Below are 26,688 nucleotides of genomic sequence, written 5' to 3'. Positions count from 1 at the left end.
TGTAATTTTATGTGCAACAATAATAAATGTGTATATTTTCCAGTATAGCTATGTGCTGTATTTTCTGCGGATAAGTATACGAATGAGTGAACTTATTGTACCTTTGTATTAGTCTACTTCCCCTTCCGAGACGGAGGAAGTGAACTGAGGAATGACGCAGCAAGTCTTTTATGAGTTATGGTCGGACTATATACCTGGTGAAATAACATGGCATTCCAAAAAGCATTGGGGAGATCGACAAGGGACAACAACCACTGTCTCAAGTTTAAGATGGATAATATTGATTTCTTCCATACAGTTTGAGGATTCAGTGAAATACATAAATACCTCTACAAAGTTCCTCCGGAATTATTAAGAGTGATGGGATGGTCAGTAATGCTTGATCCAAAATTAGCATGATGCTATAGGGCAGAGCAATGTTTTGGGATAAGGGGTGTGTTAGTAAATTTGATGAAGTGTGAGGTGTGTTGGAGAATTTTCAGCACTGAATACTGAGGGAGTCAGGACAAGAGAGGGTATATGGGGTGACAAGGTGGAAGGAAACATCTTAAACGGGCAATTGTGCAATATTCTATTTGTCATACTGAAATGTCTTTAGGCAATCTAAGTGATCTAGACTTATGAATTACTGTCTGTTATTTATTGTAAATAATCCAATGCTGTTCAACTTAATGAATTTCGTTACCTGGTTGTATAAAATGGCAATGCATATATTTTATAATACAAAACATGTAATTTGTTGGTAGCAGCGTAAGCTCAAGTATTCTTCTAAACTTCAGTTACTTTTTTATTAGTTATCCCCTAAACCTGATGGACGAGGCTCAAAAGTAGAGAATCCTGCTAATGGTACAGCAAACCAAGGACCAACTCAGACCAATCTTCCACCAAAGCAAGAGTGTGTGAAAATTAAAGGTCTCCAGGCAAACGTTACCATACCAAAGGTAACCAAATTTATTTTCATTCATTTCTTCACTATCAAGAGTAAAATTGCTATTTTCATTTCTTTATAATAGATGTAACAATTACTGTGACTTTTTAAGTGCAATTGTCAACACCGGATTGCGGGCAAAAAAGTGAATTCTCTGCAAAGTAATTTTTCTACTATAATAATCTCTTAAACACTTTGAGCCTCATTATGAGTCTGGCGGTAGCCGTACCGGGAAATACGGGCACGGGCTGCCCTCGGAGTCATGAATTCACCGGCACCCGGCAGTGGGGATTTACCGGGGCATTCCAGCCCCGGCAGACCGGTAAATCCCCATTGCCGAGTGCCGGAAATTATTACTCCCCATTCCCATTTGAGTCCCATTGGACTCAATGGGAATGGGGAGGCCGGATGCACCGGCACCATTCGCCAGACCTGGCAGACAGAAAGGCACCCGCGAGCCGAACTCGTAGTTTGCCGGTCCGATAACAACAGTGCTGGTAGCTTACCGGCACCGTTGTTACCCGACCCACAAACTTGTAATGAGGCCCTCTGTGATCTCTTCCAATTAGTGTAGGTTTCTAATGGATTCCTTCCTCCCACGGATTCCTCATCTTTGATATCTGTCTCCTAGTGCAGCTGCTCTTCGGAAACCTTTCCGACACCAGGTAACGCAATACGGCTCCACGTTGGCTTCACCCACCGCCTCTATGCGCCCACACAGTACATGTCTGGGCCAGTATAAATAGAGGTGCCTTGTCAGTGACCTAAGTTCCTTTTTTCACACATTCTGCTGTCCTTTCGAACACTGCTTCTTTGTTTCTCGTTATTTTTGTTATGTTAAAATGGATTTCCAAAATCAACCTTGGGGGTGGTGTTAGGCAAAAACCTATGCAGTTCCCTCTGGGACCACTGCAAAAGATTTAGAACTACAGGTGTTTGGCAGTAAACCCACTTGGTAGCAGTCTGTACCACACAGATTCACTTGGTAGCTGTGGCTGAGCAGTCAGACTTCCCTCAAGAAGAGTTAGGCAGTATACAGAGTATTCACAATAGGTCAAGAGAACACATTAGAACAAGTAAACACTGACCAGGGCTTGGTGTAAAAGAGATATCATTATTTATTTAAAGCCACATCTAGAAAAACACACAGGCACTAATAATAAGCAATTCAAAAACACGGTCACTAAAAGATATAGACTCCCTTAAAAGAATATTAGACAGGTCTTAAGTAAAGCCCCACTTATTTTCAGACAACGGTGAGCGCTTAACATAGATGGCACTCTAATAGTTCGTTTTAAAAAGGGAGAGAAAAGCAGAGAACAAATTGAAACAGATCCCAACACGTTTTCAAGAACACAACAAGGAAGGAAGGCAAAGTAAAACCGTGAAGTTAGAGTTCAAGAGGCCGGATCCACTTTCAGAGGATCCAAACTAAATGTGTCCAGGGTGTCACGGTTGCAGTGCACAAAAGTCTTGTAAAGGTTCAAAAAGGAGTTGGACCAACGAAAGGGACCAGTTAGAGGGTCAAGGCGGCCAGCCCAGTCCAGAAGGTTAAGGGGTTATTATTACCTTGTAGCAATCTTTAGAAAGGGAGGCCTGGCGTACATGGTACCTTAAAGTGGTGAGAACGCTCCAGCGGGGGCAGTTGTTCCTGGCAGCGGGTGCAAGTCGGTGCTTCGTCCGGGGGAAGAGAGGATCTCGTGGTGGAGGAAGACAGGAGTCCATTGCACTGCCAGGGAAGAAACCAGCCGCAGAGTTTCTCGGGTACAAGTAGCGGTCCGGTGATTCGGGTTCAGTGATGAGTGGCTATCCGGCTGCCGGGATGCTTGGCACGGGCAGTTCGGCCACAAACCGGGCTGGGGTGCGAAGAATGAAAGGTAAACTGGTTGTGCTCACCAGTCAGGGGAAGAAGCCTCTCCAGCCGGGAGATGTTCTCTGTCGTCGGGAAGTGGTGAGTCGGTTCTGCAGGGCTCCACCGGTGGTGTTGTCGTGGTAGGTCGGCTCAGTTTCTCCCTCGTCGGATTCTCAGGTCCTGTGGCGACTTCTGAAGTTCCAGTCCCCAAAGCCCTGCTTTTATGCAGAATCCCCCATTCACTCAGCCTAGCTGTCACCACTTGGGCCAATCACACAAGAGTGGGACTTGAGTTACCAAGGTAACTCGGTCCAGGGTGCCTAACCCCCTCCCATACCCCCTGTGGTACCCACACAGAGTGGCACCACTTTTGGAGGCTTCTGTGGAGAAGCCCGCCAAAAAGTGGAACAAAGGGCTCGACTTGGGTTGGAGTCACGGAAGAGAACACAAACGCCATTTTAGAATCGAGTCTTGGCAAAAAATACCAACCGGAGAATTAATATTAATTAAACCAGCGGTATGTTCGGGGCTAGGAGAATTACATAATTAAAGTTGGTAGCCTCGAACAATGGGAAAATCCCATAGGAAAATATTCACGGTCGAATGTAAAAAGTAGTTTCCACTGCCACCAGCCAAAACTCGATCAGGGGGGAAGGAGACGTGCCCCCTCGACTAATAGACCCCGGGGCAATCGAATTGCCCCAACCAGTACGTCCACAATATGATGGTTTGTACTGGTTTCTGTTAATAATTTGGGACTAGTAAAGCCAATGGTGACTTTACATGCCCTGGGAGACAGTAGTCAGTCCCAGGGTATAGCGTCTATGGTGGGGTGTCACTATGACACCCCTGTGTTACTGCAAAGAGGGTGCTGTGAAACAAACATAGGAAAACCACATGAGACCCTATGGAGTAAAGGACCCCATAGCCCATAAAACACATTACCAGTCAAAGGAATACCATTAATCATGTCCATGAGTGGGAGAAAAAGAGTCTCACTCTTGGCAGGAGGAAAAAAACAAACTCCAGAAATCCAGCAAAGCTGCTGGGGAACTCACTAGGTTAGGAAATTCAGCCTAAAGAGAGAATTCTCCCTAACGGGTGGATTTTATGAGGTCACCCTATAATGGTGAAACAGGAGACACTGCCATTTTAGTCTAACACAATCAAGTTAAGGTAGCAGAGGGGCAAAGCCTAGTATAAGGAGGGCTGTGAGATTGGTCTACAACTACAATGAGTCCACACAGAACACCAATAATTCAAATAGACAGGTAAGTACACAAATATACAATGATTTATTAGGCCTTTAAAGTACACACTAAGCAAGTAAAACCTCTAGTCAAATATTATCACACACTTCATATAAAACAAACATTCACACTTAGGAGAAGAAAGAAATCATGATTCAATAACCAGTGAAACACAAGTAAGTATTCAGATGCATGAAATTCAGTAAACACACTTTATAGTAACCACAAAACTGTTCCCCTAACACTTAATGTGTCCAACCCCAAAATGGTTTGGGGTCTTGTGCCATAAAGTCATCAGTTCAAAAGTTATACTTTTGAGGTAGGTTTATTAACATATTTTGACAATGCCAGTAGTTGCGATTCAAAAAATAAGAAAAAGTTCACTTAAGTAAACTTAGTCAATCCCAGTCCCTAGGATAGGCCTAGGTAAGAAATCCTTGATCGGGTGTCCACCAACCAAAGTCAGGAAAGAGTAGTTTAGGGACAGGACTTTATACCCATGTAACCCTTTAGAGAGCATGGGGGAAGGGACAGGTATGTTAACTTACCCAGTTGACTCCAGTTTCTCCAAAGACCTCTACTGAGGTTCCAGAATCTGCTGTGGACATAATCCGTTGTGCTTGATCTGATCAAGAAAGACCCACGGGTTGCAGCTGCAGAGGTCACTTTCGGACACGGTTAGTTGTGGTGCTTATGAATCGGTTCCAGAAACCTTCCTGCTGAGCACCCAAATAAAGAAAGGATGAAGACTACTGGGGTCAGGTCACCTCAGGACACCTCTAGGATGTGAAGTAGACAGATTGCAATAGTAGTCACCATGGTCAGGCGGCAACAGGCGATCCTCCAGGGACTAACAAAGAAGCAGATCCTGCACGGCTTCCGTTGGTGCAAGAAGGCTGAAAATGCAGGAGCAGGCGTCTTGTGTAGAATTTATAGATCCTCCAAGTTCCAAGGATGGTTTTTGAAACGGCGACGGCTGAAGCAAGGTAGTCCGGGAGAGAGCTGGTCAGGCCACAGGTTGATCCAGGGACACTTCTGAAGGCTCAGAAGGCATGGATGCTCGAGCAGGGGTGGAGACTGGTTGTTCCCATGGGTTCAGGAGTTGAAGCACTGACAAGGGTATTATTGAGATCAGGCAGAGGAGCAGGGCTTCACAGGGACTTCACTGTAGTTGTTGCTGGTCAGCTGCAGGGGTGGTCCACAGGTTGTCAGCTGGCTGCTCTTCTTTGTATAGGACCTGACTCCACTGATTGTTAGGGAATATTTTCTTTTTGCAACTTTCCCTCCATAGTTTTCTGTGGAATCCCTGTTCTTTTTGCTCTGTTTTTGATCCTGTCCTGACCCTTCGAAGAAAAGTAAAGCTTTCAACTTCACTTCCCTGGGCTTTTTTTCACATGTTATGGGGAAACTGATCAGTATCAGTACTGGAAAACAATGTTTCCCTTTTGAATTCTTGTATTTTTAACATTGCAAACAACATATTACAATGCAGTGCAGGGGGGGGCGGGTACATTTGTTTCACCCTAGATTTTTACACAGATGATTTTCGGTTCCCTTCATATGTGCCTAAAGTCAAGCTAATGACAGCAGTTAAATTTTTCAATTTCTGCATTACTTTTGGGGTGTGCAATTCGTGTTTAGTGTGTTTGGCTATTAAACTTGGCTAGTGGCCTAAAATGGCTGCGTCACTAGATTGTCGCTTGTTCTTTGGCCATATTGTAGTTTGGGCTTCGAATGGATTGTGTCCTCCAACGTATTCCACATCTTTGACATGTAATGTCCACAGCTGTGCACTTCCGAAACTTTTTCAGCAGAGGGCGTCATGCATCGGTGACGTCGGGTCAATGTCCGTCGAAGGCCTCCGTCGAGGGCGACGTCACCGGATGTTATAAATAGGACGCACGACGGCCGTAGCCTCAGTTCTGTTTTTTCCGCGAACGTGTTGCTTCGTGAAACTCAGCGCGCCTCGTCTGTTTCATCATTGAGATGTCTTTTTCTTCGACCCCTCCGACTCAGCGGTCTGGCTTCAAGACATGCCGGGACTGTAAATCGAAAATGTCGATCACTGACCCACATCGCATTTGCTTGTGGTGCTTGGCCGAGAGTCACGACACCGACGACTGTTCAAAATGCCACTCGCTAATTGCCAAGGCCTTGCAGGAGCGGAAGGGGAAGCTCCAGGTAGGTAGGAGTTATAAGACCATGAAGTCCTGTACTTCTAAATCGAAAACCAAAGGGGTGTCCACCGAAAATTCGAGGGGCGACTCTCCGCGTCGGGAGGAGGGCCGGGGGTTCTTTGTCCCAAAGTGATTCCAGCCATTCGTCTTCGTCGTCGCAGCGTTCTCAGAAGCACCGTCACCGGTCGCCTTCCCAGTCCTCCTTGGTGTCATGATCCGTTGATCGCGCCTCTTTTGGTCCTCCTGGTCGCTGGCACGTCGGGGGCTACTCACCGTAGTACACCCAACAGGGCCGTATTCGCAGAACGCGGTCTATCGACCTTTACGTCCATGCAGCACGTTCCATAAAGTAACCGCGGCTCTGCGCGTCTCAACGCTTTCGTTAGCTGAGGCTAGACGTGCGTTGTGTTCTGCTCCTGGAATTGAGTTGCTGCTCTAATTCCCGGACCCTCTCCTTTTCCTTCCCTTTCCTTGTACCTGTTCTTTCCGCGTTCCACGCACACCTCTTCCGTGTGCACTCTTAACTCCTGGTCTTCCTGGATTTCCCTTGATCCCGGACGAAGAAGCTGAACGAATTCTGGAATCCGACGACGGCCGAGTGGGCTTATACAAGAGCCGAACAGCACGGAAGAAAACCCCGGCAAAGGATTCCGCAAGACTACATAAACAGGTGAGAAAACACGAAACCTGTGACAGATTGAGACGCCACCTGACTGAATTCGACAGACATGGAAGCGGCCATCCAGGACCTAATGCGTGGCATGCAAGAGCTGACGACTGAAGTGCAAAATTTAAAGGCAGAGAACGCTGCCTTAAAGCAATTGGTGTTGTCCCGTGAATCCACTACGAAAAAGAGTGTAATACTGGGCGGCGTTGTTGATAAATATGATGGTTCCGCAAAGAGTCTTCATGGATTCCTTGACTCATGTTTGGTCCACTTTACTTTCAAGCTTTATTATTTTTCTACGCCCAGGGCTAAGGTGGGCTTTATTATTTCGCATCTTTCCGGCAATGCCTTGACCTGGGACACCCCACTGGTTAACTCTGGGGATTCTCTCCTGGATGATTACGATGGCTTCATACAGGCCCTTAAAACCATGTTTGACCGCCCAGAGCAGGTCTACAGTGCCCAGGAACATCTACTCGACTTTCAACAAGGAACCCAGGATATGCTTACGTATGTCACACGCTCCAAACCGCTGGCTAAAGAGGCGGATTGGTCCCCTGAATCTTGTTTTACCCTATTTCGAAGAGGGCTAAACGAAGACATCAAGGATGAACTAGCCAGAGTGGCGCGCCCAAGTTCTTATCAAGCCCTAATGGATCTTGCCCTGCAGATTGACTTTCGCATTCGGGAGAGAAAGGCAGAGAAAAAGAAAAGCAAGTCGCCACTCCAGAAGAGCCCCATTGGGATACCCTCGAAACCCGAAGGTATTCCCACGTCAAGTAACGAACCTGAACCTATGCAGCTAGGGGCATTCCATGGACCCATATCCTCCCAAGACAGAATGCGTAGGATCCATACTGGGTTGTGTACGTATTGTGCATCAGACAAACATCTAGTAAGAGAGTGCCCAATAGCCCCCCCCCACGGCGCTCGGGGAAACGCCAGCTCCCGATCCTAAATGGAGCACAGGTTCGGGAGAGAGATGTCTGCTCCACATCAATTCCATCCTTGAACTCTCCTGGACAAAATTCCTTGGTGATTTTACAGGCCTTCTTATCGCCATCCAAGAAGGAAACGTACCCCATCCTGGCACTGGTGGACTGTGGAGCTATGGGGATTTTCATAGATCAAGAATGGGTTCTTAAACACCATATTCCTTGCGCATCCCGGACTATCATGCAACCTGTAGAAGCTATTGATGGAAGACCCCTTTCTTCAGGACCCATAACCCTTCAGACCAAGGACGTTGAACTTGCCATAAACCACCATCGAGAAAGGATCAAATTTGACATCATCAAGTTGGCCCACTACCCTATGGTTTTGGGAATGTCCTGGCTTCAAAAACGCAATCCGTACATCAATTGGGCAGCGGGTTCCTTGTTCCTGGGCTCAGAATTTTGTATGTCCCACTGTTTGTCAGACCTTACTCCGACACCATCAGACGGACCTCCTACGAATCACCAAGGTACCATCTCTGTCTCAAACATTATCCAGGGTTTTCCATCTCTGTCTCAAACATTATCCAGGGTTTTTCAGAGATATACCAGGAATACTCTGATGTCTTCTCCACTGCCATTGTCCAGGCGTTACCTCCCCATTGACCTGAGGACTGTGCTGTGGTCATTATGAATACCGGGTCATGCCTTTTGGACTTGTTAATGCCCCGGCGGTCTTCCAACGCTTCATGGATAGGGTGTTCTCAGACATGCTATTTTTTTTTGTGATTGTCTATCTGGACGATATCCTAATATTTTCGAAGGACATTTCCAAGCACGAAGAAGATGTAAAGGCAGTGTTACGACTACGCGAAAACAAGCTCCTGGCAAAGCCCGAGAAATGCATCTTCCATGTTTCGACTGTACACTACCTAGGGTTTATCCTTAGTCCAGCAGGAATTGGAATGGATCAATCCAAGGCTAAGGCAATATTATCCTGGCCAAGCCCCACCTCTGTGAAACAAATCCAGTCTTTCCTGGGCTTAGCTAATTTCTACAGGAAATTCATACCTTCCTTTTCCGAGATAGTCCACCCAATCATTGTTCCATTAAAGAAAGATGTACCCTTCCTTTGGACCACAACTCAAGAGGAAGCCTTTTCAACGGTTGAAGACTGAGTTTACACAAGCTCCCATCCTGGCTCAACCTGATGTCAACCGACCATTCATAGTAGAGACAGATGCCTCCAGTTACGCTGTTAGAGCCGTCCTCAAACAGCTATTCGGGGACAGGATGGAACACCCCATCGCTTACCTTTCCCGGAAGTTAACTCCCAGTGAAACCCATTACTCATTCTTGGAAAAGGAACTGCTGGCCATCCGTCAAGCCTTCACCGAGTGGCGTCATCTACTCCTCGGAGCGAAGCATCCTGTCCAGGTCCGCACGGACCATCGAAACCTACAAGTACTGCAGGCCTTGGAATTTAGGAATAGCCGTCAAGCTCGCTGGGCCTTCTTCTTTGCCCAGTACCAGTTCCAGATTCACCACGTTCCCGGAACACAAAATCTAATAGCTGACACCCTCTCTGGACGTCCAGACTATGAACCTGCGGGAGATCAGGCATATCCCAAGATGTTTCCCCATACAATATTTGTAGCTCAAGCAAACAATCTCCTGGAAGACATTCGCATGCAAACTCAGACTTCGGAACTCTGGAAGGATCCTTCGAAAAGGACTCTATGGGATCTGAGAACCCAGGACGGATAACTGTTTAAAAATAACAACCTGTTCATTCCCACACAGAAACTACAACAAAAGATAATAAATCTCTGTCATGATACCCCTCACTCCGGTCATCGTGGCATTATCAAAACCCTCCGTCTAATACAAAGACAATTCTTGTGGCCCAGAATGAAGGATGACGTTCAACTGTACGTGCAATCTTGTTCTGTCTGTAATCAAAACAAACATGACATCCAGAAACCAGCAGGACTCGTATTACAGCCTACACCACCAACAAGACCTTGGGAAGTCATTGCTACAGATTTTATTGTAGAATTACCGCCATCCAGAGGGTACACCACTATCATGGTCACCATTGACTTGTTCACTCATATGGCCCATTTTACACCTCTGTATAAGTTACCATCCTCGTCAGAACTTGCTGGAATCTTCCTGGAACACATCTTCCGACTGCATGTACTTCCTTCCAAGATTATATCGGACAGAGTACCACAGTATATCTCTCTATTTTGGAAACACCTCTGCAGGATACTAGGAATCCAACGAGCCCTCTCCTCAGGATATCATCCCCAAACCAATGGAGTCACAGAACAAGTGAATCAAACCCTTGAACAATACCTTTGTTGTTTTTCTACTAAGATCCAGGACGATTGGTCGCTTCTGATACCAGTGGCAGAATTTGCCTACAACAATTCAGACCATTCGGCTGTTAAAACCAGTCCTTTCTTTTGCAGCCAAGGATTCCACCCTGCGGTACTACCTTCAGTCCTTCCGCATCCTACACCAGTTCCAACAGTCGATTCCTGGATTGAAACACTCATCAATGTACAGAGAGAAGCCAAGGAACATCTAGAAAAAGCACAGATCCAAACTAAGCACTATGCAGATTCGGGGAGAAGGCCAGGGCCTTCTTACACTATTGGAGATAAAGTATGGCTATCCTCGAAGCTACTGCCCCGACATCTCAGACCGAATAAGCTGGCTCCTCGATATTATGGGCCCTTTCCTATAAAAGAAATCATTAACCCTGTGGCCTTTCAACTTAAACTACCAGACTCCTGGAAGAAAATCCACCCAGTTTTTCACAAATCTCTATTGAAGCCTTACATCCAAACCACCTGGACTAATCTTAGACCCAGTCCTGTGGTTGTCAACGACCAACTAGAATATGAAGTTTCTCGAATATGTGAATCCAGATATAGACGAGGACAACTTCAATACCTGGTGGAATGGAAGGGCTATCCACCCAGTGAACGTACCTGGGAACCAGCAAACCTAAACTCCCCCAAATTGCTCAGAAAATTCCATCTAATACATCCAAGCAAACCCGGTGGAACGAGTTTTAGAAGGGGGCATGCTGTCATGATCCATCGATCACGCCCCTTTTGTTCCTCCTGGTCCCTGGCACGTTGGGGGCTACTCGCCGTAGTACACCCAACATGGCCGTATTCGCAGAACGCGGTCTATCGACCTTTTACGTCCATGCAGCACGTTCCATAAAGTAAACACGCCCCCGCGCGTCTCAACACTTTCGTTAGCTGAGGCTAGACGTGCGTCGCATTGTGCTCCTGGAACTGAGTTGCTGCTCTAATTCCCAGACCCTCTCCTTTTCCTTCCCTTTCCTTGTACCTGTTGTTTCCGCGTTCCACGCACACCTCTTCCGTGTGCACTCTTCCCTCCTGGTCTTCCTGGATTTCCCTTGATCCCGGACGAAGAAGCTGAACGAATCCTGGAATCCGACGACGGCCGAGCGGGCTTATACAAGAGCCGAACAGCACGGAAGAAAACCCTGGCGAAGGATTCCGCAAGACTACATAAACAGGTGAGAAAACAAGAAACCTGTGACACTCGGAGGATGGTGCCGCAAGGAAAATGGCATGCCCGATGAAGTCCTTGACTCCGGAGGAATGGGCTGCCTGTAAGGAGCAAATGTTGGCGATATTTCAATTGCAGGGTACGGGTCCGGTCGCGCCTTCTAACAATCTGAGCCCGAATGAGGGGGATCCTTTGTGCGAGCCCGAATGAATGAGACCAATTGCGGACCTGTGAATGTGAAAATCCTGATAAGAAAGGAACTTTGATGTTTGTTTGTTAAGCCAGGCTCGCTGCAATATGAGACCATCATTGGAAGAGAGACTTTGGGAGAAGGTGCTGATACTTTTGCTTTGAACTGTTTCCTCTTGGCCAAGAAGCCAGAGTGTGTGGAAACTCAAACGTGCCGCCTTATCCCGTACTGAAAACGTGGGGAAGGGAAGCCAACTGCTCAACTATCCTGACATATTATTTCTTGAAAACTTTCTTTTGCCTACATTGTTATCCCACATATTTTCTATTTAGAAGTAAGGATTGCCAATATGTTTATTAGTATAGGCCCTTTTATTTTGACAGATACTCCACTAGGACTGCATTATTATTATTTGATAGTCGTAGCTTGCTCCCATCCTCAGATTTAGGATTACATAGGCATTCAACCAGCCCATTGAAATTCAATAAACACCCTTGAACTGTGATCACTTGTATCTGTCTGCACTATTTGATACCATGCCTTCCTTACAGCAGTCCTTGCTATTCAAGGTCAGGTTAGAATTTCAACTCTCTGGGAAGATGAACCATCGTTGTGTGTTTTTCCCTCCGCCACACCCTCCTACAATGGAGAAATTATTCCATCGGCTGGACTTGGCACGGCCCCTCAGCTACAACGTCACTGACAAGCAATGTAAAAAAGAAAATGACCAGCTCTTGATGGGTTATGATGGTGCTGTCAGGGCTGTGTGTGAACAGACACTGTCAGAATGACCTCTGCATCTCTGAATGCTATAATGTGGCTGAGGAGGATGTGCCTGAACGTTTCTATGCTCATTTCACCACAGGCCTGGCTTCCACCTCTGTCGAACAGATGGTGATCCCTGCCTTCGACATATGTCAAGTGGCTACATGGGTGTTACTGCACACATTTGCCTGGATTCCCTGCCAGGGCAGGGCGCTTGCTTTGGCCATGCTGTTATTTGGTGTAGCTGTTGTTTTCTCTCCATTTCCCTACCGATTTTTGTACTGCTATGAGAGTCTGTCAAAGATGAGGAACCTGTGGGAGGAAGTAATCCATTGGAAAAACAAATTACTTGCCCCTCTGTAATGCTTATTCTGATAGATTTTCCTTCCTCAGCTACCACATTGACCTCCCAACCTGCAGCTCTTGGCTGATAGCTTGTATACTGTCACTGTTCTGCAGTCCCTCAGCTGCTGAGTGCAGAGGAAACAGTGCAAAACTGTGTAATGGGGCACGGCGGCTCCATTTGTACTGGTTTCAACGTCCTGTCTGGTATGGGGCATGCATCAGCACTGGGCAGAGGTGACACAGAGGCACGCTGTGCCGCCTGGTGGGGACAGAAATTAAAAAGGCAGCTGGCTCTCGAGATACACTATCACAGATGAGGAACCCGTGGAGGTAACATCCATCAGAAAGCAAATTACAGAGAAAGAAGTCATTTGTTCTATTTAATTATAACTGATCCGGTTCTTACTTGCACAAATGTAGTTAAATACAACAACACTGCTTGAACTTAAATTCTCTCCCCCAAACTTCACACTTGCATTCATACGGTCACTTGCACGCAGTCCCTCTCACTTTGGCTTATTAACTTATAAATGGCAGCATGACTACTAAATGTGGGCATCAGACAAATAACTTTTCATTTGTTCACTCTTTATAACTGTCTGATATTTCTTTTGACTATTTTGTTTAGATAAACCTGTGCTTGCTGCAAGCATCAATCGAAGAATCTTCTGGAGCAGTTCCTAGCAAAAGTGTGACCCATGTTTCTCTGATTGCTCTGTGTTTTGATAGAATTGCTACTCAAGTTCGTATGAATAGGTAAGCATACATTTTTTGAATCGGTTACCATTACACATCCCAGGGTTGATGACAATGAATCTTTTGTTTTAATTCTGAATTCTTCTTTAGCTGGTTTTGAGACTACCCAAAAGTAAACTGATCTCTTAACGTATTTTTAATAACTCCTTCGCTCTTTCATTACCTTTATTTGTACCTTTACCTTTATTCATTTTTTTTTATTTTTATTAAGCATCACAGTAAACTGAACCATAACAAAAGCCAATAACCAGCTTACATCATCCAGTAAAAGCAGATTACATAGCAATTGTAATTAAAGGGATGACTGTACAGCTGGAGAAGTGTTGGGATGAATTTCCCAAATCAAACCTGTGTATGGATTTTGGTAGGCCAACCTATAATAGTGAACAGGGAAGACTCTGGTCTAGCAAATCCAATCAAGGTAAGGTAGCAGAGCGGCAAGGCTTAGACTAAGGAGGGCTGTGAGAGTGGCCTAAGGCTCCAGTAAGTCCACACAGAACATCACCAATAATTCCAGATAGACAAATAAGTACAAACATATACAATGCTTTATTGGGCCTTTAAAATACACACTAAGCGAATGAAACCTCTAAGCAAATATTGTCACACACTTACTATAAAACAGACATACACATTCAACCTCAGGAGAAACTAGAAGGCATTTGATTCAATAGCCAGTCTAACAGGTAAGTATTCAGGTAAATAGTCAGATGTATGACGTTCAGTAGAAACACTGTAGAGTAACCACAAAGCAATTCCATAATACATAGTAAGTCCAGCCCTAAAATAGTTTGGGGCCTTGTGCCCTAATGTCATCAGTTACAAAGTTAGACTTCTCCAGTAGGTTTACTATGTAATTGGATGATGCCAGTGGTTATAATACAAAGTTCAAAAGGTAAGTAAAAACATAAAAATACAGTTAATTTATCACAGAGCAGATTGTATACAGAACATTTAGGTCAGTGAGGTGTGACGGGGGGTTAGTATCTGGTGACTTTGTATGTTATTTTTATAACATGTAACAGAGCACTGAAAATAGAGAATGGAACAAAAGTAGGACAAACTTGCTACTGCAGTGTTTATCTTTCATTGGTTTCAATTGACTTCGCAAAAGATAATTAATGGTTGCCGGTCAAAAGAGCTTGATTTGTTAATCCGTGTTCGTGTTGTTTTTAGAAGCACGAAAAACCAGAGTGTTCAGTTTCTCTCTTATGCTGACACGTGTTTCAGCTCTTTTATTCATGATACACTTGTGCCCATATGTTAACACGGTTGATAGGGAGAGCTGTGTTCAGGACATTACATATAATTTTATTTCAGGGTGAATCCGATGGAAGCCCCATTGTTTACACTTACTTTCATTAAAGTAGTCGGCATAGGGATGTGGTTGGGGCGAATGTAACCAGTTGAAGCACTTGGTTGAGCCCAATTTCTTTACAGGGGTTCAGTGGTTTCCTTTTATAGCTATCTCCTTTCTTAGGGGTCCCAGCTGGTACTAGCAGGTAGCATAGGGACACTTCCTGGTTGCGTCTTGCTGTAAGATTGAGTCTGTTTTTAACATGCTAGGGTCCTTTGATATCTATTGCACAGGTGCAGTGAACCTCTCTCCGCATTTCAGAACTGTAGTGTTTCACACATCCAGCCTTAAACGCCTAACATAATGAATGGCTTTTCTGGTGGCCATCACTGTCATAAGAAGAGTCAATGAACTACAAGCTTTGAACCTTTCTTTGTTATCCACAACGATATGTTGGTACTAAGAACACACCCTAGGTTTTCACCTAAGTTCATATCCAAGTTCTGTGTTAACCAGTCCATTGAACTACCATCTTTTCTTTCAAAACCCTTCAAGTTCAGCTGAGAAAAACCTCCATAAACGAGATGTAAGTAGAGCAGTTATTTACTATGTAAACAAAACTGCTAAGAAAACCAGACCAACTGTTTGTCTCCATAGCACCTGGCAGGGAAGACGATCACGTTTCAAAAAACGCTATCTCCAGATGTATAGTGAAATGCATACAGCTCTGCTACTTCCTATCAAATAAGACTCTGCCTTTTACACCAAAAGCTCACTCTACAACAGGAGGTACTTTGGCCTTTATTGCAAACGACCCACTGGATGCCCTTTGCAAAGCAGCTACATGGCGTTCCATACATACTTTTACTCAGCATTACTGCATTGACACACACTCTAAATTCACAGGTGGGACAAGCGGTGCTATAAAACATCTATTTGCAGCTGTACCGTCTCACAACCCACCACCTTCTGCAGACGCCTCTGACTAATCTATGCATAGCATGTGATCTAAGCAGATCCACAAGCCTCAGAAAGAATACATTACTCGGCGTAATCATACTTCTGATGCTTGTATCTGCTTAGGTTCACATGCGCCCACCATTTGTTTTCTGACTTTATCTACTCTTATCTGCTTTATTACATCTATACTCACGCTACACTTCATGCTACCTCATGTTGGAAACAAAACAATCCGAGGGACCTCGACACGTGAAGGACCATGGGTACAGTGAACGTCACACTAGGGATAGTATTACTGCCACGCCTTGTCAATGTCCCTTTTTGTGTTTCAAAAACAAAAAATGTAATACTCTGCGGCTACCACTAGATGTCGGCATATGCATAGTATGTGAATCTGAGCAGCTACAGGCATCATTACTTGTGATTTTTATATGCTTAGTCTGTTCATGAAGGACTAACAAATAATTGTATTTTTATATTCCCACTGACTAACTTGAATAATTTGTGTTATGATGTGTGGATTCATTGCAGCCCTAGACCACTCTCACATGTTTACTAATACTAAGCCTTGACTGCTCATCCACACTACCTTGATTGGGTTTTGGTTAAGATATCTTTGTCTTCCCTGTTTACCATGAATAGGGTGGCTATTAGGCAGTATTGTATGCAGTACCCTTTGGGTGCACTACAATAACCTTGACCTGCTGGCAATAGGGACCCAACCTTTGGTATAAGTCTGAACTACACAAATTGGTAGTGTGGCTGAGCAGCCAGGCGTATCTCAAGAAGGGTCAATGTGAGCAGTAAGGTTGTGACTGAGTTTCACAGTAAGTTATTCAAATAAACTCTTACACTCAGTATTTCTTGATAAAACAGTTATTAATTTATTTCAGAGTCAATTGTATAAGCCTTCTTCAGAAGCGAGCAATATATGTAACAGTTGTAGTACACTCCAAACACACTCGGTTTCTCTAAACCAGATGATACTCATTGGGGATGGCACGCAGACACTTCATACACCCTCAGATGACTTAAATAGCTAGGACACTGTGGACATTGATTTATCACTGGTACATTTAGAGCAATACTGAGTTTGGTGCAAAAGATAGAATAGAAATATTGGTTAACAAATAATTCACAAACCGATAAGTACTTTTAAGAACCTTCCAATGTCAAGTAAGTTTAACCCTTTCCTGGGGAAAAGATAAATCACAGAGTCAGAGGTAAGAAGAGTCTCTCAGGGAGCCAGGACAGCCAATGTTAATTGCTCAATATCAAGGGGAGCTGAAGATCTTCTTTGCAGGTAGGTAAAAGGTCTTGCACAATGTTTTTAGAAATGTTTGTAGAAAATGGAACACTTGAAGGGCCACAAGCTGGGAGGCTTGTGAGGGGCAACAATCAAACAAAGCCAGTTGTTGGCAACTGGCACCCCTATATGCACTCCTAAGGGATATAATATCCCAAAGTACTTAACACATTTGCGTAAGAGCCTACAGATGAAGCTCATCAAATGTCATGATGATGGTTGATAATTTGACTTCACCGTTACTTTACTCAAATTAGACATTACAAAATTCAAAATCAAAAACCTTAGGTGAGTTCACGCTATAGCTGAGTAAACACGTGGTTATTGCATATATTAACAATTTGCGAGGATATCACTTATCCAATGATGACAACACGCCTGTTTGAATTTTTTATTTAGAAATATATTGTTAGAAACAAATTTCATCAAGAACAAATGGTCCATAAAACTCAAAAGAGGAACAAAACATATTACTCCATGTTAAATTGTAAGTAAAGTAAAGCTATTTGTGTTGTACAGAACAAATGATTTTGTTATTTCAAACAATTTCAAAGCAAAAAATGCAAGCACAATTGTGTCTCCCCTAATACACTCCAGTCTCAATGACCTGTGCCAACGCGTTTCGGATATATTTAAGATCCTTCTTCAGGGCCTTGGAGTCTACAATTTCTAGTCGTAACACAATATATTCAAAACTTGATTGATCATATACAGGAAAATGCAGAAAATATGTCAGTATGTATATCCCTATTACTGGCTTAAATATAGTAGTAAAATCTAAATAACACAGCACTAACTTCAATGCCATTTCTTCATGGTGACCCTTGTGTAGCTCAAGACCTATATGTCAAAGAATAATTGAATCCGAATAGTGTCTTTATTATTATAGACAAACAGGAGATGGGAGGGAGGAAAACCCCACTTACCCAGCTCCAGTCTTAGTGGTGTATAGCGGTGTTCAGAACCAGATGGTCATCACTGCCGCTTAGAGAAGAACCGCTGTGTGGGAGAAAAGGATAGCGATAAGTACTTGGTCCTGTCGTCCATAACACAGGACCCAAAATATGAAAGGTTTTTGAATTGTAATCTGTGTAGTTAAGAGTGCTATGAGTAATATACTCAGTCCTTCGGCAGTATCAGAAGGACACTGTCCCCAACTGGTAGTAATTGACAATAAACGCGTAGTGCCGGTATATACATGCTTAAAAGCGCTGGAGCAAACTCGCAGCACAGGGAATAACAATAAGGTCATAAGTTGTAATGGTGTATCTTGACAAAAGAGCACTCGCAAATAGAAATGGGGCCGGTATATGTGTATGTGCCGTAGTAAACAAACTACGGCATAAACGGAATTCATTGTGTGCAGAATTCAACTGCTAAAATGATACGCATAGGCTACTCATCCGCCTGTTAGACAGAAGCACAGACCACTTACCCGCTCCTGTGTTTAAAAGGCATACAGTCACCATCTTGATCGCTGCTTGTTCAAACGATTCAATGTTTATGGCGTTGTCTGGATACCTATGTGCATGTGCAGTGGCATCCCGTCTGAGCGCGTCCATTTTGGTGTGGGCAGGGTGGCCAATGGCAACCAAGCATACACACAGCCCGTCTGTGGAACTTTAAGGTAAAAGCAAAAACCCCTCATAGTGTGCCCCTACGTAATAAAGGGGCACGGCCGCTAACTATCCATTGGAACATAGCCTTATATGCGACGTGTTGTATAAATAGAAATTGTTCGAATTTAGAGAGGATCCATCAATCAAAGGATCCTAATGGCGGTAGGGTGAGGAGCAACTCATCCGAAAGACCCGTAGTCTTCCGGTTGGGTGCCCCAAAACCACCTACCCAAATTTGTGTCAATTAAAGTGCCATCTAGGGGCTCAGGTTCATATTTATGCGGACATCAAGATAGTATGTCAGTAAAATCGGGGCTTAAATCCTGTAACTCAATATAGGTTCAATCATTGGTAGCTAGAAGTGGTCCATTGCTAAGCAGTGCATACAGGTATCCAAGATATATAAATCCTATGTCAGCCGCAAGGGAATTTAAAAAAACAAAAACCCTTATAGTCTACCAATGATGATGTGTGATATGACACTCCGTTATTGTATGCTCGGCTTCTCCAGAGACCAAACATTCATAACACCAATATACAGCTATGTGCATATCTAGAGGTAGTGCGCTGCTCTAGCAGTGCATACAGGTATCCGAGACACATACTCACTCCATTGTCAGCCTCAAGGGAACAAAGAACCCCCTTACAGTCTACCAATGATACTGTGTGATATGACCCTCCGTTATTACATGATCGACATCTCCAGAGACCAAACATTCATAACACCAGTATACAGTGATGCACATATTTACAGAACTTAATAGAGAAACATCACCAATTAAGAAGCAGTAACATGAAATGCATAATTATAGTCCAATCATCAACAAGCATTTTCCTAAAGAAAACACATTAGATCAGATTCATAGTTCATACACCTCAGGTAAATAGAATCGAGAAGGTCGATCCATAGTACTTCCCTCTGTAGTAGCTTTCTATGCAAGTCATCTCCCCTGGTTCCTAATCTAACCTGCTCCAGAATGACACATTTAAGTTGCGGAGATCGTATGTCTCGCTTCTAAAAAATGCATTGCTACAGGTGACTTGGGGCTTTTTGTACGAATGTTGGACTTATTTTCGGCAACTCTGCAAGGTAACCAAGACAGGTCTCAACTGAGAGCAAGTAAGACTACACAACAAGAGGTAAGTTCTCTTAGACTTTACAGTACTTCTGATTAGAAGAAATGGTTCCAGCTGGCTTCTGTTCCTGTACAGCTCTGAAGATCCTGTTGTTCTTGGGCCTCAGTCGTGGGGACAAGAGGGAGGATGTCTGGGGACTCCTGCTCTGCAATGGGAAGGTTAACGGCAGCAATGGCAAACTTCAATTCAGCGGTTCTTCAGTGTTTCAGCTCCTTGCTTCTGACAGCAAATAGCAACACAGCGGTTCTCGGATACCACTTCAGACTTTTCTTGTTTCTGGGGTTCAGCACTCTGTTGAGGTGGCTCAGGTTTGGTCAGTCCTGCATCAGGGAAGTCCAGAGGATCTTCCTAGCACTTGGGTCCAACTTAAAAGCAACGCACACATTCTGGTGTTCCTCTCCCTGCCACTTTGGTTCCACCAGCAGCAGCAGCAGTGGAAATACAGCCAGCTATGAGAGTATGTCCAGACGGGCTTACTTTGGAGTTGATTGGTCCCAACAACTCAAATGGAGAAGTCGTCCTTGCAGGGCTTCTCTTGTCCAGGCAAATTCTGAAATTCAGCACAGCAGCAGGGCTTCACCGTGCAAACCAACGGTCCAGGAGTTGCAGCAGGCGTCTCTTCCAAGTTTTTCTTCGGATTCCTTCGTCCAGTGGCCGACTCTGCCTTCCAAGCCAAAAAGCCTCGCCTTTTATGCAGGTTTCTCCCATTCATTCCAGCCTAGCTGTCAATCACACAGCAGGGTGGCTGTCCATGCCGGACAGCCAGCCGGCTAATCACATTTGGGTGCATTCTTGTAACCAGGAGGATTAAGCACAGGGAGTTTCGGGCACCTCCCTCACTTCCTGCCTCTGCAAGACATAACTGGGTCCAGAGGCAAGCTTCACTCATGAATCCCACCAAAGACAAAGCGGCCAAAGGGACCAAACCTCGTTTGGCACGCAGAGTAAATCTCAAGAAGGACCTTTCCAACAAGAAATGGCGAAAAAAGAAGAACAAGCCCATTTTGACGAAATAGGCACCCATGGTTACTTTACTGTGGCTTCGAACACACAATGTTGGTAAAAGGTAAACCACTGCCACCAGCCATTAATTGTGGAAAGGGTAACATAAAATGTTACATGAGAAACTAGACAAAGGGGATACTAAGTATCCCCTCTAGCACCTAATGGTAAGATAGTGTGTGCTGGGTCTAGAAAGTTACAAAATGTAAGTAAATTCAATTTCACTTCACTGGTCTTGGAAACAGTAGTTTCACCAAGAGAAGGTATTTAAACCTTTGGGAAATCTAAGACTTCCCTGTTCCACTGCACTGAAGGTGCTGTGTGTCGCAATGTAAAGATGATGCATGTGGAGTTTGTCAGACTCCGAAGTTAAAAGAAACAGAGTCTAAATCACAATAAAAATACATGAGATAGTGAGGAAAGGGGCTCACTCTCTCCTGGTTAGAAAGTCTGAAGTCCAGCAAAAGAGCTGGGGGTCTTTAAGGTAGAAGGGAATTAACACATTTCTGAGAATTCTCCCAAACAGTGGCGTATGTGACGAATCAAAGGTATCCGTCCCTTCTCCCCAAGGGGAGAATTTCGACTTTTTGCTGGACTATTGGATTTTGATCTTATGAGTGAGTGGGAATCTTTTTTTCTCACTCACCAGTTCTTGTTTTCTACTCTGGTCACCCCTTTTTTGGTTTATTTTGATGGAGTTTACTTTCCTCTATATTTTTCTATGGCATCTGTAATTTCCTATTGTGGTCCCCACCATCTTATGTGCCATGTTACTGGAACCTCCTTGAGCTTTCCTCTTTTCGGTTTATTTTAATTCTTTGTGAGAACTACTGTTCGCAAGAATAGGAGGGTACTTTTTATCCTACCTAGGCTTTTCATGCGAAACCAGCACCCCCACCTTATGTGGCGTGCCGAGGGCACAGTTTGTGTCTCCTTTTCACTTCTCCTGTAACTCTTTAATTATGATAACAAATCCATCTGAGTGACTGATGGCAGTGGATACTTTTTCTACCAATTTTGTGAAACTTGCCACGTAGGCTGCATTTGCAGCTGTGGTAAGGCACACGTGAGAACATTCATCCAAAATTGTTCCTGTCTTCTTTTTCCGCCACCTCACGATGCTTTGTTCATTCTTGGTCCTTTTTCTGCTGTGCTGGGTGAGGGAGGTCCTTGTTTGTCTTTTCTTTTCGCTGGGATCCCTTTGTGAAGCCCGCCCGAAGGCGCCAGTGTATCTAGGACAGGAAACTGTGAGGACTCCTAAACTCCATCGGTCTTTGTCCTCCAGTGTGCCTGCTTAGATCCATTTCTAACTCGGAGGCTGGCTGTCCTGAAAGGACAGCACCCACCCCAAGTTCGAGTGACAACATGCATGTTGAATGACTAGGTTCCTGTATAAAAGGTGAGGGTCTTGATGCTAAAGCCAGAGTCGACCACTGGAAGATCCATTCCGAAGAGAAGGTGAAGGATGTCTGCAGCCACCTCCAGACACAGCCAGAGTCATGTGACTGACCGCTGCTGCTCCAGCACTCTTTTCAAAGTGACAGGGTGTTAGGGAGAATTCTCTGGTAAGGCTAATTTCCCAAGCCTAGTGAGTCCCCCAGCAGCTTTGCTGGATTTTTGGGGTTTATTTTTTTCTCCTGCTAAGAGTGAGACTCTTTTCTTTCCACTCTTGAACATGATTTGAGGTGTTCCTTTGACTTTGTATGTGTTTTATGGGCTATGGGGTCCTTTACCCCATAGGGCTTCATATGTTTTTGGTATGTGGGTTACACAGCACCCTCCGTGCAGTAACCCAGGGGTGTTGTAGCGACCCCCAAACATAGACTCAATACCCTTGGACTGATTATTGTCTCCCAGGGCATGTAAAGTCACCATTGGCTTTACTAGTCTTAAATTGTGAACAGAACCAGTACAAACCATCATATTGTGGACGTACTGGTCGGGGCAATTCGATTGCCCCGGGGTCTATTGTTAGAGGGGGCACTGTCCAGTCCCCCCCGACCGAGTTTTGGCTGGTGGCTGTGGATACTACTTTTTATATTCGACCGCAAATATATTCCTATGGGATTTTCCCATTGTTCGAGGCTACCACTTTTTAATGTAGCCTCGAACATACCGCCAGTTTATTAAATTAATATAAATTCACCGTTTGGTATTTTTTGCCGAAACTCGGTTCCAAAATGGCGTTTGTGTTCGCTACTGTGACTCCAACCCAAGTCGAGCCCTTTGTTCCACTTTTTGGCGGGCTTCTCCACAGAAGCCTCCAAAAGTGGTGCCACTCTCTCTGGGTACCACAGAGTGTGTGGGAGGGGGTTTAGGCACCCTGGACTGAGTTGCCTCGGCAACTCAAGTCGCACTCTTGTGTGATTGGCCCAGTGGTGAGCCGCCCGGCTCACCATTTAGCATGTTTGAGTGACAGCTAGGACTGATGAATGGGGGTGTTCTGCTTAAAAGCTGGGCTTTGGGGACTGGGACTTCAGACGTCGCCACAGGACCAAAGAATCCGAAGACGGAGAAGCTGAGCTGACCTGCAACGACGACACCACCGGTGGAGCCCTGCGGAACCGTCTCACCACTTTTCCCGACGACAGAGGAGATCTTCATCCCGAAGAGTCTTCTTCCTTTGACTGGTGGGGATAACCAGTTTGCCCGCCTTTTCGCCTTCCTGGATCATCTTGTGGCCGCCTTGCCTGTGCCAAGCACCCCGGCACCCGGGATACCAAGTTTTCTCCAGTACCGTGAATAAAAGGGTAGTACCTTTTAACCGGAGAACTCCGCGGCTGGTTTCTTCCCTGGCATTGCAATGACCTTTAGCCTTCCTCCACGTCGAGATCATCTCTTCCTCTGGACGACGCCGCGACTTGCACCTGCTGCCAGGAACAACTGCCCCCGCTGGAGGATCCTCTACACTTTAAAGGTACTGTGTCTGCCTGGCCTCCCTCGCAACGGTCTGTGTGAGGTGACTCTTAAAGCCTCAATTTACCATTGGGGTTGGCCCTAGGCTGGCTAACTGAACTTTTCTAAACTGAACTGATTCCTTTCTGAACTCTCTGCAAGACTCTCCAAGCCTTTTAAACTGTGTGATCTTGGGCGCATTGGTGTTCTACTCTCTCCAAGAGGGAGCCTGGCCTCTGAACTTTTTGCTCACAAGTAGACTTTGACTTTCCCACCTTGCTGAGTGCTTCTAAAGGATTGTTTTGTGTGCTGTTCCTAATTTCTGCCTTTTCCCTCCCTTTTTCTTAAACTTATTGCAGTGCCATCTTTAGTTAAGCGCTCACCTCTGTCTGGAAATAAGTGGTGTTAACTAAGACTTGTCTAATAAGGAATAAGGGATGTATATATATTAATAGTGACTGTGTTTTTGAACTTGCTTATAATAATAGTGCTGGAGTGTTTTCTAAGTGTGTCTTTAAATAAATAATTATATACTTGTTACCAAAGCTCTGGTCAGTATTTGCTTGTGCTACTGTATTTTGGTACCTATCTTGTATGCTCTATATACTGTCTAACTCTTCTTGAGAGAGGTCTGGCTGCTCAGCCACAGCTACCAGGCAAATCTGGGTGGTACAGACTGCTACCAATTGGGTTTACTGCCAGCACCTGTAGTCTTAAGCATTTTGCAGTGGTCCCTAAGGGAACTGCACATGTTTCTGCCTAACACAGGGAATCTCAGATCCGGACAACTTCCTCCCTTCGACTGGTGGGACCAACCAGTCTGAAGACGGCCTGCATTTCAAGCCATCCCACGACGAGCTATGACCTTTACAGGCTGCAAACCTGTGGCCAGTGTGCAGTGCATCCTCTTCCGAAGATGGAATCCTCCCGTAACTTTGGTGGACTCCTTCTGGGCCTCCAGAGGCAAGATTCCTCTCCTTGAAGAACCCTCATTCAAAGGGTGGACCGAGAGAACAAGCTGAATCAACCGAACAGTAACCGTTCTTTGCTGGTTATTTGAAAAGGTCTCCAAAGCCACAGAACTGTGAAGAATCCTTTGCCGAGAGCCTTTCCACTCTACTGTTGCTGCGAGATTGCTCCAGTGTCCCTTCTTCAGTTTGCCTGACCAAGAATCCGGTGACCGGGTCTGCTGCTGCGACATCATGGAAGCATCATGCTGCATCGTCTTCATGCTTAAGGTACTGTGAGACTCTTGGGAGAATTTACCTAGAGTTGCTTTGCTGCTCCTGTGTTGATTCGACTGTTTGGGAGTTTGCCCATGCATGTTCACCAAGGCCTAATGCTTGTGCACCTACACAGAGCCTTCTCCAAAGCCTCTTTTTACCAACAAAGAAAGTGTAATTACTTGCTACAAGTCGTCTTCTGGTACTCTCAACTTTCTTCAGCCTGTGCCTTGACCTTTTTTGCCCTCCAATCGGACTCTGAGACTCTCATAAGAAGATAGGGGTGGACTTCTAAAGCCTAAGGCCTCTCTGAATTCAACGCAAGTCTTCCATGTTCTGTGTTGGTTTTGATTCATTCATTCTTTCCTGTTACCGGTGATTCCAACTATTAATTGCCAAGTGATTTGCGAAACCTGACAACAATTATACAAGTGTGTACAAAGTTATTTTACTTACCAGTATTATCATTCTGTGATTGTTGGCTGACAAATACTTTTGTTAACCAAAATAAATTATTTCCCTTACCTGCATTCCAACTTAAGGTTTACCATTGAAGTGAGTTACCCCTGCAAAGGTCCGAATATGTACATGTATATCATTTCCCTTACTTACCTCAATTGAAAAGTGAACTTAACATTGCCTAGTATGTTTAATAAATAACTATATTTATATATAGCTGCAAGTGTCTTCTTGATTGTTTTGTGTGCTCAAATGTCATTGTACTCTACTACAGTCCTTCCCACTCATATACTAAGCCTGGCTGCTCAACCATAGCTACCAAACCTTTTGGGTAGTTCATGTCTATATTAAGAATTGGAGTCCTGTACAGTAAAAGGAGTCTGCTATAGTCTTGCCATATGTGTACTTTAGTGCAACTCCCTAACAAGCCTGTACCGCAAGACCCTCTGTAGGAGTCTGGGCAAGTGGGACCTCACTAGAAGTCCTTAGAGGACAAGGACTCCCGCTCCTTTGTGGAACTCCCTAAGCCACACAGCATGCTAGTATACACTGGACTATCTGCTACAAAGACTAATGTAACATGCTGGAACCAAACAGCCCGACGAAGGAATGGAGAATTTCTCTTTATGAGAAGATGCATACTTAACTGGGTGAGTGGAGGAACATCGAGATGCAGAGAATATCCAAATACAAATAGCCAAATACAAGAAGAGCAACTTGTCCCAGTTTACACAACAAGTTCTTAATATAAACTTGTGTAATTGGAACTGTGTAAAGCTGATAAGTAGTAGATTGAATAACCCTGTGTGGGAAGTCCATGAAGACTCCGAACAAATACCCGATAAAGAAGGAAAGTTACCATATGCACCCCAAAATGGAAAGGGGAGAGACTGTGGCATACAATCTTGTAATAAAGGAGGACAGAGAATATCAAATGAACCAGATTGTTATAAAGGGAGAACCCAGGAGTGGGGCAATATTAAGTGGTTAGAAACCACAGCGAAGCTGAGAAAGCCTGAATAAATAAAGGTCTAAAACCTCCATCAAGAAGCTGAGAAAATGTCATGATTAAATATGTCACAAATAAAACACTAAAGAGAGTACAAAACCAAAGACTGTGTTGTAGAAGAACTACAAAAGTTAATCCAAGGGATAGAGACAATTACAGAAGGTTGTACTAGACAAGCAGTACATGGAATAGAGACATTGGCACACCAGGAGAATATAGCCAATCTCCTGGACTTAAGTTGGTTATCTTAGTGGTGTAGCGTCGGGTAGAATTGGATTCGTACTGAGGACTTTTCTTTCTTTGGAACTTCATCACAACAGACTTGCACTTTAAGTTCCTTTTGATAGGTAGGGAACTC

The 26,688-nt window shown here is 44.6% G+C and overlaps 1 protein-coding gene across 11 annotated transcripts in view; it reads left to right on the top strand.

Annotated features, from left to right (window-relative positions):
* BLTP1 (bridge-like lipid transfer protein family member 1) overlaps positions 1–26,688 on the top strand; it is a 2,946,455-nt gene that overhangs the window by 1,108,724 nt on the left and 1,811,043 nt on the right. For all 11 annotated transcript variants that reach the window (XM_069631149.1, XM_069631145.1, XM_069631146.1 and 8 more), the window contains exons 32-33: positions 795–941; positions 13,296–13,423. In XM_069631149.1, the coding sequence (XP_069487250.1) occupies positions 795–941; positions 13,296–13,423 (275 nt within the window). The remainder of the gene's footprint in view (positions 1–794; positions 942–13,295; positions 13,424–26,688) is intronic.

The sequence above is a fragment of the Ambystoma mexicanum genome, chromosome 6q (assembly GCF_040938575.1).
Source record: "Ambystoma mexicanum isolate Mex_15411 chromosome 6q, UKY_AmexF1_1, whole genome shotgun sequence".
Taxonomy (NCBI): Eukaryota; Metazoa; Chordata; class Amphibia; order Caudata; family Ambystomatidae; genus Ambystoma; species Ambystoma mexicanum.
This window is presented reverse-complemented; position numbering and strand designations above follow the sequence as displayed.